Source organism: Rhinolophus hipposideros (genome assembly GCF_964194185.1).
Source record: "Rhinolophus hipposideros genome assembly, chromosome: 21".
Classification (NCBI taxonomy): domain Eukaryota; kingdom Metazoa; phylum Chordata; class Mammalia; order Chiroptera; family Rhinolophidae; genus Rhinolophus; species Rhinolophus hipposideros.
This window is the reverse complement of record NC_138067.1, coordinates 22,430,773-22,445,966: the sequence shown is the minus strand read 5'-3', so window position 1 is coordinate 22,445,966 and position 15,194 is coordinate 22,430,773. Positions and strand designations below refer to the sequence as shown.

General features: G+C 40.7%; 1 protein-coding gene across 4 annotated transcripts in view; it reads left to right on the top strand.

Annotated features, from left to right (window-relative positions):
- Positions 1 to 15,194, top strand: part of WDR59 (WD repeat domain 59) — a 69,996-nt gene that overhangs the window by 37,835 nt on the left and 16,967 nt on the right. For 2 of the 4 annotated variants that reach the window (XM_081030553.1, XM_081030551.1), the window contains 8 exons: positions 81 to 213; positions 351 to 475; positions 2,003 to 2,167; positions 3,989 to 4,084; positions 4,241 to 4,397; positions 4,912 to 4,981; positions 8,067 to 8,220; positions 11,721 to 11,777. In XM_081030553.1, the coding sequence (XP_080886679.1) occupies positions 81 to 213; positions 351 to 475; positions 2,003 to 2,167; positions 3,989 to 4,084; positions 4,241 to 4,397; positions 4,912 to 4,981; positions 8,067 to 8,220; positions 11,721 to 11,777 (957 nt within the window). The remainder of the gene's footprint in view (positions 1 to 80; positions 214 to 350; positions 476 to 2,002; positions 2,168 to 3,988; positions 4,085 to 4,240; positions 4,398 to 4,911; positions 4,982 to 8,066; positions 8,221 to 11,720; positions 11,778 to 15,194) is intronic. The other 2 variants (XM_081030552.1, XM_081030554.1) reach the window with 1 other exon arrangement.

The window sequence follows — 15,194 nt, the reverse complement described above, 5'->3', positions numbered from 1 at the left end:
TTTTAAGTTAGAACTCTTAATCAAACATGATGATCATTTCCAGACTTGTTTATAGCTAGATCTTCTACCCTTTGTTGCAGCTTTGTGCAAATGACATACTAGATGGTGTTGATGAGTTCATCGAGAGCATTTCTCTTCTGCCGGAACCAGAGAAGATCCTTCACACTCAAGAAACAGATCACCAGCACAACTCAAGCCATGGGGAGGAAGAAGGTAATTGGTCAACTGATGTTTTAGGTGGGGTGCCCCTCTACGCATTTCAGAATTGTAGAAGATGAAGATACCCCAGAACTACCCTCTGGCTCAATTTCAGAATGTTTGCCAACAACTGAACCTCTCTCTCCTGCTAGTCTTAAAGGAAGACCCCCCAAGCAATCTCTTGGAAGAGAAGAAATCAGATCAGCCGGGACTGCCTCAGACTCTGCAGCAGGAGTTCTCCCTGATCAATGTGCAGATCCGGAACGTCAACGTGGAGGTAGGTGCTCAGAGTTTAGTGCACTGTCGCCCGTGCTTGGGGGTGGCAGGTGGTGGGACAGAGGACTGTGTCAGCTTCGGGTTTCGCTAGCTCATACCTTTGCTGCTCTAATAGGTAAGTCTCTTGGCTTGCTTTTTCATTTCCTAGGTTTTCTAAAGAAATAGTGTTTTACAAACGCAGAATTTTTTTTTCCTTACTGCTTTCTCATAGTACAAACTAAGGGTTAGACTGATGCTTATGTGTCTTAAAGTCTTAGTTTTCCGACACCTCGTTTTACCAGATGTGCAGATACTTAGATCCTGGAAGGCTAAGTGATTTGGCAGAGAAGTTACTGCTAAAGTTAATAATGGAGCTGAGTTTCGAAGCCAAACTTCCTGACCACCGGGGATTTTTGGTGCTTTTCTGTATGATTTTTACTTAAAGTTGGTCATGTCCTTGGTGAGTTAGATTCAGAGTAAGAAGGTGACCAAGCCTTTTTGTTCACTTCACACATGGAGAGGTTCACTCTTTTCCTTTTGGGCAGGTATTGAAATTTTTTGCTTCAGAGAATTGAGTCTCTCTCTACAAAGGAGTTTTAAAACTCGATTAGTTTTTCTTTTGCCCAGATTCAGTTAACAGTAGGCATGGATATGTGCACGTATGTAATTATCTCAGTTAACCTTTAAAACAGCTCTGCAATAAGTGCTTTTATCCCCACTTAACAGAGAGGAAATGTAGACACTAAGATGGAATGACTTGTCTGAGGACAGCAGCTATTTGGTGAAAGAGATATTTGAATCCAGGTATCTAGATTTCCCACGTGTGTGCCTCTATTCACTGCACTTCAGGTGTCTTCCCTAGTTGGCAGCATAAGAAAGCAAAAGAGATAAAATCCTTGATTAATTGGTTATCTCTATCAACTCAGTTTATATTCCTTTGTCCCCATTGAAAACAGGGTGGCTACCTGGTGATTTAGTTTAAGAAGGAGATATTGATTCCTTTCTCAGGAATGCTTTTTAAAAATTGAAATATAATTCACATACCATAATTTGTCCTTTTAAAGTGTATAATTTAGTGGTTATTAATATAGTCACAAAATTGTGCAACCATCACCACTCTACTTCCAGAACCTTTTCATCATCCCAGAAGAAACCTTATATCCATGACCAGTCACTCCCCAGCCTCTGGAAACCACTAATCTACTTTTTGTCTCTGGATTTTTCTAGGATCACTTGTTAACTTGTTAGCTATATAATTCTTTCCTGTTTTATTTTCTGGTCTCAAAATAAATATGACAAGTTTCAGCCTACCTCACAGCTTTAGGATGAAGCATTTTTAAGTCGAAATATTTAGAATTTATTAAATCGGTGCTAAAATTAAAAATCTAACCTTGAAAATGAGTGGTCCAAATCTTCTAAATTCATTTGACTTTGGAGATTCTCCCTTCATCTTTGGAGATTCCAGAAACTGAGAGCACTTAGAACCCATTTGTATGTGGAAGTCCTTTGTGGTTTGTCTCCGGAGCAGTTGTCACTTTGTCCTTTGCAGATGGACGCAGCGGACAGGAGCTGCACTGTGTCTGTGCACTGTAGTAGCCATCGGGTCAAAATGCTGGTGAAGTTCCCTGCGCAGTATCCAAACAACGCTGCCCCTTCCTTCCAGTTTATCAACCCCACAACCATCACATCCACGATGAAAGCTAAGCTGCTAAAGGTGGGGATCTGTGTTCAAATTCTCCATGATGTTGTAAGAGGAGAGCTCTGCTCATACACATCGGTGTCTGAGTTGAGTAGTAAAGTTGAATGAAAACTGATGGATACTATTTGGAAGTCATCTGTCCTTATCCACTGCAGTGTTAACACTTCCTATTTATTTTGTGTAGAAAATGTTAGAGCAGTGATTCTTGACTTTTTCGGGTCCTGGACCCCTTTTGAAAGTCTAATGGAAACTATAGACCCTTCCCAGAAAAATTGGCACAAATATTGCATATAACTTCAGAAATGTTGCATATGAATAATATGCAGTTCTGTAATTGCATATAATCTGCTCACAGATCTCATTAAAGCTATGCATTAATCCCAGCTTAAGAACCCTGCAATGCAATTTCATTTATCTGGAAACAATAGGCAAGATATATTTTCAAGCTGAAAGGTACTTATAGAAAAAAGGACGTAAGGTCATTTAAGAGAATCCATGCAATAAAAAGAGATGGTGCCATCCGAGAGTGAGGCTGCCTGGCTGCACAGGTGAATGTGAAAGGGTGGCAATGCATCAGTGGAGGTGGTACAGCCTGGCATCTGGTCTTTACCCCTACAGGTTCAGAAACTTGATTTGTCAGTTCGTGCAGAACTAATCAGCCAGAATCCCCATGAAAAAGCCCCATGAGCTGGGGATGATATACCTTTTTCAGTGTGAGCAGTGTCACATGTGAAGTCATAAAAATGTTTTGATGAAACCAAGTTGGCCTGAATGCTGTTCACTTTTGCCTAGTTTCATGCATACTTGATTCATCTTAGCGTATGATCTGTAACCTAGAAAATTTTCAAGTGTCCTAAGGCTCTCTGAAAGGCTAATTACTCAGATTTTTGTGGTATTTGATGTTTTGTACTAGGAATTTGAATGTTTCATTGTCTCATTTTGACATACAATAACAGATTTTTGTATTTGTATAAAAATGATAGGACTAGGAAGTGTTTTTAAAGGTCCAATTCAGTGCTGTCCAATAGAAATATAATGCAGGCCACATGAATTTAAAAATTTCTAGTAGTCACACTAAAAATTAAAAGTAGCAGGTAAATTAATTTCAGTAATAGTTTTATTTTATCCAGTATATCCAAAGCATTATAGCAACATGTAATCAATATGAAAATTAAAATTATTGAGATAGTTTACATTCTTTTTTTTTTTGTACTAAGTCTTTAATATTCATCTTGAATTTTACACTTAAACAGCACATCTCAATTCAGACCAGCCACACTTCACATGCTCAATGTCCCCATGTGGGTAATGACTTCCATATTGGATAGTGCAGATCCAATTTACATGTCTATCTTCAGTATGTGTATGTCACATTATATATGCAGCATGTGCCTTAAAATGATTGGATTTCTATACTTTTTGCTAAAGTGAAATCTGTTCCCCCTGGCTTGTATTGCTCACTTAGAGCAATTTTCAGTTCAGCCCAGCAGCTGTTACTTCTAAGGTACTGAGATTTCTCATGGAGAGGAGTAGAATAAGGAGTGAGGAAAGGAATAGGATTCACTATAAATAAGGAATAGTCATTCCATTACTAGAAATGTGCTCTCTCAAAAACCAGCGTGTATGCTTACCCTGGCTTTCTAAGAAAAGGACATCTGAAAGTGAGCTCAGAAACAAATTTTCTCTGAGCCACTAGAGAAGGTAGAAAGTAGGATGTGGTTTTGGAAGCCTCAGGCACAGCCATGCTCCAGTCTCCCTGCATCTTCTCTGCTTCCAAATACAAGTGAATCAGGAGAAAATGTTGCTGTTCCTCACTGTGTTTTGTACCTTTTCCAGATCCTGAAAGACACTTCCCTGCAAAAAGTGAAACGCAACCAGAGTTGTCTGGAGCCCTGTCTACGCCAGCTTGTTTCCTGCCTTGAGTCTTTTGTGGTGAGATTCTTGTACCAACCTATGCTTTGGTGTTTTGTTTCATTTCTTCCTCCTTAAACTCCTGGATGCCCTGATTTTATAATAATGTATCTTTAATTTGTGACTCCACTTTTAAGACAAGTTGTGGGTTTCTGTCTGTTGATTTTTGCATTTTAGAACCAAGAAGACAGTGCTTCCAGCAACCCCTTTGCACTCCCGAACTCTGTCACACCACCTTTACCCACGTTTGCCCGGGTAACCACTGCCTATGGGTCCTACCAGGATGCCAATATTCCTTTTCCTAGGACCTCGGGGGCCAGGTTCTGTGGAGCAGGTTGGTCTCTTTTTGATTTTATGATTCTAGATTTTGAGAGAGATCAGCTAAGGATGTCATATAGTCTATATAATAATCCCTATCAGACGAGTTTTCTTTATTTCCTAAGACTCAGAAGACTTCTGTAGTAGTGTTTATATTGTCTGATGCTGAATTGATGTCTGTGGACATATTCTAAGAATGTTCACCAGAATAACAGTCTTGATGAGCATAATTTTTGAGTCTTACTTAGAGCCCTGATTCTCAACAGGGGACAGGTCCCCTAACCAGGAAATATAAAGTACCTGTGAAGACTTTTCCCAAACCACATATATCTTGTCTCTCCTGGGTCCTGGAGATTCTGACCTTTGTCCTTGTTAAGTATGGCTGCAGTCATGAGCCTTTGCACCTCATGAAAAGGTGTTGTGTCCTTCAGGTATATTGAGATAGACTAAAGATTGACCAATGCTGCCTTAGGGTCTCCCATGTCCAGCTTATTGACCTTGTTGTACACATGTGATGTCTTCTTTGTCAGGGTATCTGGTGTATTTCACAAGGCCTATGACGATGCATCGAGCAGTGTCTCCTACAGAACCTACTCCGAGGTGAGTCTGGGAGATGGCAGGTGTAATGTAAAGTGGTTTTTGTTTTCGTAATGGATAAACTTTATCTTTTAGAGGAACTTTAGGTTCACGGCAAAATCGAGTGGATAGTACAGAGTTCTCATATTGCCCAGTCCTCATATACATACAACCTCTCCCAAATTACTGGTTTTTTAAACTTAAATAAATATTATAAGTTATATACTGTAGACTTCTGGTTCTGCAATGTGGGGACTGAGATGACGTGGAAACCGTCCTGCTACAAACACCTGGATATCTTGGTGTAATGTAATCAGCATACTTAGGAGCAAATAACTGAGCTCACAAGAAAGAAAGGAGATTGAAGCAAGTGCATGAGCAGGCGCTACTGCTCTCCTGGGACTTGGCCAGTCTCTGCAGTAACTCAGGCAGATGAGACTTTGGCTCTATGAGAATTGGGAATTAAGTGCTAGCGACCCCCTACGTTATACTGGGTTCCTTATTTGAAAAGGTTGGACTAGAAAACAATCATCTACTCACAAAGGGAAACAAGAATACCTGGATTTTGTATCAGAGGGAAAAATGTTCCTATTTGAACATTTTTTTATGCTAACAGTATTTCATTGAAGTATAATTTACAGCATACAGATGTATACTTTGTTTCCCCCCCGCTTTTCCCCCACCCCCAACTGCGGTTCAAGCTGTTGTTTCTCAGTCTAGTTGTGTAGGACACAGCTCTCTGGCCCATGCTGGTATTAGGAGCCTTGCGCTCCCCCCTCCCTGTGGCTGAGGAAGTCAGTCGCCAGTTGTTGTTCGGCCGCTCATGGCAGCTCTTGCTGGCTGCTGGCCACCGGCCACTCGTGGCAGCACACGGTAGCCCGTGGCAGCTCACAATGGTTGCAGGCCACTCATGCTGGCCACCGGCTGCTCTTGGCAGCACATGGTAGCCCACGATGGTTGCCAGCCACTCACGCTGGCTGCTGGCCACTCACAGCAGCCCACGGCAGCACACAGCAGCCCAAGGGAGCTCATGCTGAGCTTCAGCTGCTCACGGCAGCCCAGCTCCAGGGAGAGCTGTTGTTCAGAATCTTAGCTGTAGAGCGCGCAGCTCACTGGCCCATGTGGGAATTGAACCAGCGTCTTTGGCATTAGGAGCATGGCGCTCCAAACACCTGAGCCATCTGGCCAGCCCGAAATGTATACCTTGATGATCAGCACCCAGATCAAGATACAGAGCATTGCCCTCACTCCAAGTGTTCCCTGGTCCCTTTACCCATAGGAAACTGCTCCTCTGACTTCCATCATTGTAGTTTAGTTTTGCCTGTGTTTGGATTTCACCTAAATAGAATCATGCAGCTTGTAGTATTTTATGTCTGGCTTATTTTATTTTGCTCAACTTAATGTTTTTGAAATTGATCCACGTTGTTTCATGTATCAATAGTTCCATTGTATGAAAATAATACAGTTTATTCATACTCCTGTTGATGGACATTTGGATAATTTCCAGTTTAGGGCTGTTATGTGTAGATCTACACATACGAGTCTTTTTATGGACATGGATATTAATATCTCTACCTAAGGAGTCGAATCTCTGGGTCATAGGATAGCTGTATGTTTGTTTAATTTTATTGGAATTGCCAAAACGTCTCCAAGTGGTTGTGTCATTTTACACTCTTTACAAGCAGTGTTTCAGAGTTCTGGTTGCTCCACATCCTCTCCAAAACTTGATGTTTTTCAAGCTTTTCAGTGTTAGCCATTGTGGTGGGTGTGCAGTATTATCTCATTGCGGCTTTAATTTGCACTCCCATAGTGATGACTTACGAGGTTGAGCCACTTTTGTGTGCTAATTGACCATTTGGGTATCTTTTTCGTGATGTGCCTGTTCACGTATTTTGTCCAGTTTATTTTATTTTTTGGACTATGTTTCTTATTCTTTATTTGTGGTAGTTCTTTATTCTGGTTGCAAATCCTTTGTGAGATGTATGTGTTGATTTGATTCTAATCTGTGGCTTTTCTTTCTCCCTCCTTAGTAAATTTTTGATAAAGAGCAGTTTTTTATTTATTTTGATACAGTCCAGTTTACCACTTTTAAAATTTTGTGGTTAGTGCTTTCTTTGCCTACCCTGAGGTCATGAAAATATTCTTCAGAGTTTATTTTTTTCAGTAGACATATATATGTTGTTCCAGCATCATTTATGGAAAAGGTTTTCCTTTTCTTATTGAATTTGTACCAATAACTTTGTTGAAAATCAATTGAGTATATGTTTGTGGATGCCTATTTTTTTCCTTTGATCTCTTGGTATCTCCTTATGCCAGCACCACACACAGCAGCCCGTGGCAGCTCACGGCGGCCCAGCTCCAGGGAAAGCTGTTGTAGAGCACACAGCTCACTGGCCCACGTTGGAATCAAACTGGCATCCCTGGCGTTAGGAGCATGGCGCTCCAGCCACCTGAACCACCGGAAATTTATTGTTCTTATCCAGGATTGTGTTGGCTATTTTAGGTCCTTTGCATTTCTGTAAAAATATGAAATCAGCTTATTGATTTTTACTATAAAGCTCATATTTGGATTGGAATTGTGTTGACTCTGTAGATCAATTTGGAGAAAATTGATATCTTAACAATGTGGAATTGTCCAATCTACTAACACGGTATACTTCTGTTTGGGTCTTTTTCAATTTCTCTCAACAATATTTTGTATTTTCAACATACATCTTTTTCATTAAATTTGTTCCTAAGTACTTGAGGTATTTGATGCTAGTATAAATGAAAATTTTAAAATGTTTATTTTCCAAATGTCTGTTTCTAATATATAGAAATACAGTAGATTTTTATAGATTGACGTATCTAAATTCACTTATTAGTTTTAGTAATTTGTAGATTCCTTTGAATTTTCCATGTATATAATCACAGAAACATTCTCTGCTTCAGCAGATAAAGCATTTTTCAGTTCTAAAAGTTCCATTTGTTCTTTTCCATTCCCTTTCCGCCCGCACCCCCCATTTTATCCATCTTATCCTCTTGGTTTCATCAAGTGCCCAGAACAGCACTACTTAGAAATGTGGAACGATTGAAGCCAGTGTGGGTAATTCTGCATTTTCAACCACAGATCACTCTCAGCTTTGTCTGCTTATCATACTGGCTTGATTGCGCCCATGAAGATCCGCACAGAGGCCCCTGGGAACCTTCGTTTATACAGTGGGAGCCCCACTCGCAGTGAGAAAGAGCAGGTCTCCATCAGCTCCTTCTACTACAAGGAGCGGGTAAGCAGCAGAGCCACTGTCTTTGATTCTCCTCCCTTCCCTGGATTCTTGTTCTTTGTCTCCCTGCCTGCCACGCACAGCCGCTAAATTAGTAACCCCCTAGTCTTTCACTTTCATAATTAGTTTGTTAAAGAAAGACCATTGCTTTGTGCCTTTCTATTGGTTTTTACTACTGTAGATTGTATGCGGTTGGGGGCATGGATAGTTCTTGTAATCTGTAGTCTTCTCTCCCCATTTAACCCTATCCTTGTAATCCCCAGTTGGTAAGCTGATTCCCATTCTTTCAGGTAGAATAATTTACCTTCAGGTTTTCCTTGGTATTCTGATGTTTGTCAGTAAATTAAAGGGTGTTTATAAAGGCTTAGGATCTTGATTTATTTGGAACTTCACAGTTCTGAGACATTTTCAAGTTGATCTCTAATACGTTTTATGCTTTTCTAAGTCTACACTAAAGTACCCATTTGAATGGACCAGTTTACATGAAAATCACCTGAACCCGTCCTCATATTCCTGGGTTCTTAAGGAATTCATCGTCCCTAAAGTAGCTATTAAGCTGTCAGAAGCCTTTGGTGACGACAATGTAGAGAACATTGGCAGAGTGTAGGAAGGATTCTGAGAATTCTCTCTTGTCAGATTGAGAGTCTGGCTTAAACCAGCTTTTAACTGACAGCATGTTTTAAATAGAGCCACCACTGAGCTACTCACAAACTTAGTCCTTAGGGATTCTTTGTTGTCCCCCACTAACTGAGAAATGATGATTGACTATAATTAAAATTTTTAAATTAAATTATTTTAAATAACCAATTCTAGCAAGTGTTAAGGTGTCTTCCACTTATTGCAGTATAGTATCTAACCTTATTAGTTCACACTGATAGTTGGCCGTCTCTTACTTTGTCTGATCTTAGGGTTGTATGACTGAAAGGAGTGGCAGGAAGTGAAGCGTGTGTGAGACAGTACCAGTCTTGGGAAAAACCATTCGGTCCAATAGGGGAAATGATTTTTAGTCCTTTCTTCATATCTCTGATGGAATTCTCCCATCCCACGCCCCAGCCACCTGCTGTCACAGACCTTCTTGGAACACCTATATCTTCCCAGGTCTTTTGCATTAAAAAATTCTTTTTCTGCAAGGTAGCAGGTAACTGACAAGATAATTTGATAACCTGGTTGGAACTAAGGCATTTTCTAATTGACATACTAGCCAAACAGACTCATGGTTGGATAAATGTGGGAATTTTCTTTAGGTCCAGAGTCAGGTTGAGATGATCTTTTAGTCAAAGAAGCAGTTCTGAATTCCCTTCAAATCATGTCGTGTGCTACTCATGCTTGTGTTTGGATTGGGCAAAATACACGGACCAGCACTTTTGACTCTGTGATAGTGTGTAAAGACCATGTTGAGTCAAAATAATTCTTGTTCCAACGTGGGACCTCTCCTAATGCAGAAGCATTTGTGAAGCCTACATTCGTGTTTTTGATGTCTGGGCTATTTTACTACAAACACAATAAACATAAAGAGGGACCAAAGAAAAAATTGGGATATTTCAGTTTGGGATGGTTCCCACTGTGCCGCTTCTCCTCAGAGAATGCACTGTGATAGACACTCCACCAGGATGACATAGTAAGTGGTCTTTAAGTTTTATTCCAGATAGTGATCAAGCAAAATGGAAAGTGATACTTTTATTATAATTGTATATTAAACGTCTGTGTTGCTGCATACATATGTACAGGAAAGTTCACAAATCATAAGATGGGTATAATTCAGTGAATTAGCAATCATATTGGCCAAGAAATAGAACATTACAAGAACCTTAGAAATCCTGGGGAAAGGAGGTACATTTCAGTGAATGACATATAGTAATTTAGGTTAAATCTTATGAAATTGGTGATATTTGAACATTTTAGACCTTAAATAAAAGTTTCATGTGGTTCAACCTAAGAAGCAGTTAAAATGAGTCAGTCAGTGTTTTTGTGATGAATCTGAAATGAATTCATCTCTCATTGAAGCTTGTTCATGTCCATTCCATTTACATGAGGGAAATAGGGAGGATTAAAGAAATGACATATGGCCACGATATTGGATATAGGCTAATATCTTCTTCATGGAGGGCAATATGTTTTTGTCCCTCGAGGAGTATTTTCTGATCCTCGTGTCTAGTTTCACATGTCAAGTAATGTGACATTACTTACATTCATTACTTTTGTTCTGGAAATGATTCCAGTTTACTAAATTTCTCTGTGCTAAGTCTTCATTTTCAGCCCAGATTTTTCTCCTATGTATTTCTGTTCTCTTTTAGATTTCTACCCCTGGGATCTTTAAATGAGTAAGAATAAAGGAAGAGACTATAACTGCATTAAAGTATAGCAATGATGGAATTATAGCATATTTTGGAGATTACAGAAAAAATGCTTTATAGCCCCATTGGGGATTACTGTTTGTTTCTCTTGTTTTTCTGTGTTTTTAACTTGCCCTACTTACGTCATGTTATATGAAGCCAAATGTTCTTGAGATGGAATTCCTAGGTTTGCTTCTAAAAATTAAAAAAAAAAGTGACACTCCTAAAAAACCATCAAATTTCATAGGAAGTCAGAAAGCACACAGAGACGCTAGTATTCATTTGGTAACTGGACCAACTATTAACAGTTGATGAAATATTGCTTATTCCAAGGGTAAATTGGAAGACCCAGAACTTCTGAGAAACATTAGATTATCCTATGAACATTTAAACAATTTTGCAATGTCCCACATTTGCTTTAGTTCATGTAAGTAAAATAGCTCTAACGTAAATACATGGAATGGTCTTGAAGTTACTACTAGAAGAATTTCTGATTTCCACAGTCTGTTTATGCTCCCAGTTTTACACTGGTATTTATGTTGTTAGAGTGCACGCAAGAGTATAGTTCCTTTCAGCCTTAGCTCCTGCTTTCCCACATTTCTCTGGGGCTCTCGCTTCCCCATGGCATCGCTCTTAAAATAGTCCTGTAGTCCCAAGGTCAAGACTTCCAGTTTCCCCAGTCGCCCTCCAGCCGCACACCATAAAAATGAGGTATTGAGTCTATTGAGGAACGTCTTCCTTTTTAGGAATGAGAATCTTTTCGCACATACGTGTGCTCCTGAAGGGGAAAGCAAGGTCTTTCACCTGTTTCTGCACTTGTGCTGTGATCTTAATGCTTGGTAGAGAACCACAGACCTTGGTCATAGTTCCTTGGTCAGAGTGGTGCGGACATTAGCCTCCTTATATCTTGAAATGGGTTTTGGGTTGAAGAGCAATGACATTGCAGCGGGGTTTGGCATGTGATGGGTTGGATGGGAGGTGAGGGAATGCACATACTGCTGTGCTTAGGTTCAGATTTTTTGGTCATTTCAATTCCAATTTTGCAGTATACTGTGGTACCTTTTAGTCCATCAGATGTGTGGGAAGCTTTCATTTTATTCTATATTTTTCCCTTTTAATTTTCTTGGTGTTTTTCTTCCCTTCTCCTGGGTGTAACGTTTTCATACACAGATGTCTCCTCGCTCTGCCCGGCGACGTTGGTCCATACAAGCAATTAACGACTTCCCGGTACTGTGCGCTGTGCAAATGCTCTCCTTGACTAATCCTGTCTCTGCCAAAAGGCCCAAGAATAAAATGCCACCTGCCTGGCTTTGAGGAACCTGAAATGACAGGCTGGCTGGATTTTAGGACCAGCAACAGTAAATTTTCACTCTTGGGAGTCAGGCACCAAGGACCACCTCTTGTTCCATCCCAGTTTCAAATGGGCGAACAATGATATTGTTAAGGATTGTGAATGGACTTTTTTGAAAAAGAACTGGATTCTTGGAAAGAACCCTGGTTGTAAGCCTTTAGATTACCTGATTTTATTGGGACTATTTGTATAATTTCATAGTACTTTCAAAAGCCAACCTTTGGTATAGGGGGAAGCAAGAGGAAGATATAAGAGGCTTCCACCATTTTGTCTCCTTTTATCGTGTTGGTCTAATTCAAAGAGGGAAGTATCCACCTGCTTCATTGGCATGACGCATAAGCTAGTTTTTATCCTTTGGGAATTTTCTGGAACCAATGTTTTCCAGAAAAATTTGTATTGACAGTAAATATTTTCTATTGACAGTAAAACCTCGGCTATAGACACCCTCTCTTCCTTTCTTTTCTTTCTTACTCATTCCTATTGGCCGTCTCCCCTCTTCTGTCTTCCTCTCCCACCCCCTTCATGTTTCAGTAGAGCCACGGCAACTTCAGGCTGTGCAAGGCGGCCTTGAGACTTCAGCATAAATTTCATTTGGTGTAAAAAAATATTTAGGGGACTAGTTCGATAACCTTTTCATATAAAAACCAGTTGAAATCAGGAGCCCTGATCAGCAAGTACCACTGCTGCCAACAACTTGCAGATGGAGCCACCAGCGTGGCCACCTTTCCTCAAAAAGCCTGTCCCGTTCAACCCAACTGCTGAATATCCACTGATTTTTCCAGCAGTCTTTGCTCCCACTGCTACTTAAATAGGAACTCATTTTGACTCCCTGCCGCTCTGCTGATTATGCATTGTTTATGGGGTTGCTGCGAAGCAGTTGGTGGCTTATTCTTGGGCTGTTTTTACATTTAACCCATTTATTGTTGCCTCCGATTGTAGCAGTAACACTGGTGGTACAGTGGCAAGCTGGCTATTGATTGTCATTCAGTGCTGTTTGCACCAATGCCTCCCTCCCTCCCTCTCCCATCCGACTCCTTTTTCCCCTGTCCTCTTTCCTGTAATTCCGCGAACACCTTCTTGGTATGTTCCGAGGAGCGTCCGGTGCTCATTATGTGATAACCTGTCTGTCTTGCTTTGTCTCCCTTCCCTCAATCCCTGCTCATGAAATCTGTGGGGAAGGGCATTTTCTCTTGATGGGGCATTGAGAAAACCTAAGAGCAACACAGAATCCTTTGCCTCCTAGAGGTACCGATTGTACCGCACAGAAAAGTACCCATGTTCCAGCTCATCAGCGTGGGACTGGAGTAATGCAGGTTTGGGGGCATTTGGGCCATGGTGCCCTCCCCTCACCTTGAGAGATCAGCCACACCTCAGCCTGGTGTGTCATTGTCTTCTGTGTGTTATCACCTGACGGTTGCACAGATAAGAGAGACTCCTAAAATTGCCAGCAAGATATTAAGGGAAAAGGAAGTCTTGGGGAAGTCTTGGAGTATGAACCCTCTTTGTTGCCAAAGCTCTGGAAGAAACACCCTGGGAAACTGTCCATGCTTGTTAGGGAGCAGCACGGATTGGAGACTTAGCACATCTTCATTTAGGCAGCTTAATTTATTTGAATCCCCAGAGTAATTGGCCACTAGACAGGATTGCTGAGTGACTCCTGTAGCCTGAGGGAGAGAGAATTCATATTTTAAAACCACTAACCATCAAATTGAAAACAAACAAACAAACAAAACTGTTTCATGACCTTTTAAAGATTTTTGATACTGTTTTGTAGTTATTCCTTGTTGGATTAAATGAACGAATAGTGCTGTCCTATAATTGCTTTTATAGTTTGATTCTTGGTGTCAGCTATAATTAGGTGACGCTGTGTTGGGGAAGCTTCTCCTATTATAGGCTCAAAGGCAGTTTCACGAGGTCCTATAAAACATAGCCTGTACATCATCATCAGTACAGATCAAACAGAGAAGCACCTAGAGGCCTGGTGTCTCAAGAAGTTGACGAGGAAGTCCCAGGAAATACAGACTGATTTCCATAATTCAGTGAGGATAGTAGCAGAAAGTTGTCCAAGATCACTATCTTTGCCTTTTCATTGAGTTCTTATTGATGATTCGCACTTTTGTGTTTCTACCAATCTCTGTAGAAACCCAAGACTGCAACTGGGGGAAGAGTCCTAAGACATCTTTTTGGACTCTGAGTCTTCTTTATGAATGTATCTAAACTTAACAAATCCAGAAAGGAGATTAAACAGTGTGAGGTGCAGGCTCGTGAGCCCAGCCAGAAATGCAGCATCTGGGTCTGAGCCTGGAGTGTCCCCTGGGAAGCCAGGTAGCCCGGAAGCTACTTGCCTCTGCCCGTCTTCAGCACACTGCTCTGGCTCAGCAGAACAGTCATGATGCTTGGCAGGGAAGTGACTTTAGAAGTGAATAACTAACTGTAGATGATGGCGTGTTGGATAGGCCTCCCTAGAATCAGATGTTGATTTCCTTATATGCAGAAATGGATCTGTTTAAAAGTGGGCCAAACTATTTTCATACCATAGGAACAGGTGGCATAGTTGGGACTTTTTATTTATTTTCCTTTTTAATCAAAAGTCATGTTCTTAAAAACAGGTTAACAAGTATGGGTTTAGCAGCCTGACAGGCTTGTGTTTAAATCTCAGCTCTTATGAGTGTGGGCTTGAGTAAGGGAGGCAACACCCCCTTTGTCAGAGAGCTGTGCTGAGGCTCATGCTTGAATAAAGTGAGCAGTCCGTAGCAGGAGCTAATGTTGATAATAACAGGCAAGCCTTTAGATCCTAAGTCAAACATCTGTACACTTGGACTTGAGTCTAGGACATTTCTCATTTCCCACATGTGGGCTCCTGGGTGGCCATTTGTAGGTAAGACTCTGGGGAAATCAGATAGTTGCTTATGATGTTCCATGTCCATTACCCACCTCCCTTGGCTCAAGTATCTTTAACATTCTAAAATAATCATTTTTAGAAACAATTCAAGTCTGCTAAGAAAAACAGTTTAAAATGGGCTAGTCTATTTGCAGATGAACCACTTAATACTATATTTTCGTTAGGTTTGCTTTAAAAGTCAGGGAATTGTGGTTTTCACTGTGGTCTGAAAGCAGGAGACCCCATCCCTACTGAGGCTTCCGTTTATTTCCATTTTAGTTAAATGAAGCTATAGTGAATTGCTCAATTGTCCAAGTGTTTCTCATTTTCTCTTTGTAATAAGGAGCCAGAGTCACCACTTAGAACAGTGTTTTAGAAGCCTTCCAACCAACCTGAAGTCCCAGTTAGATGG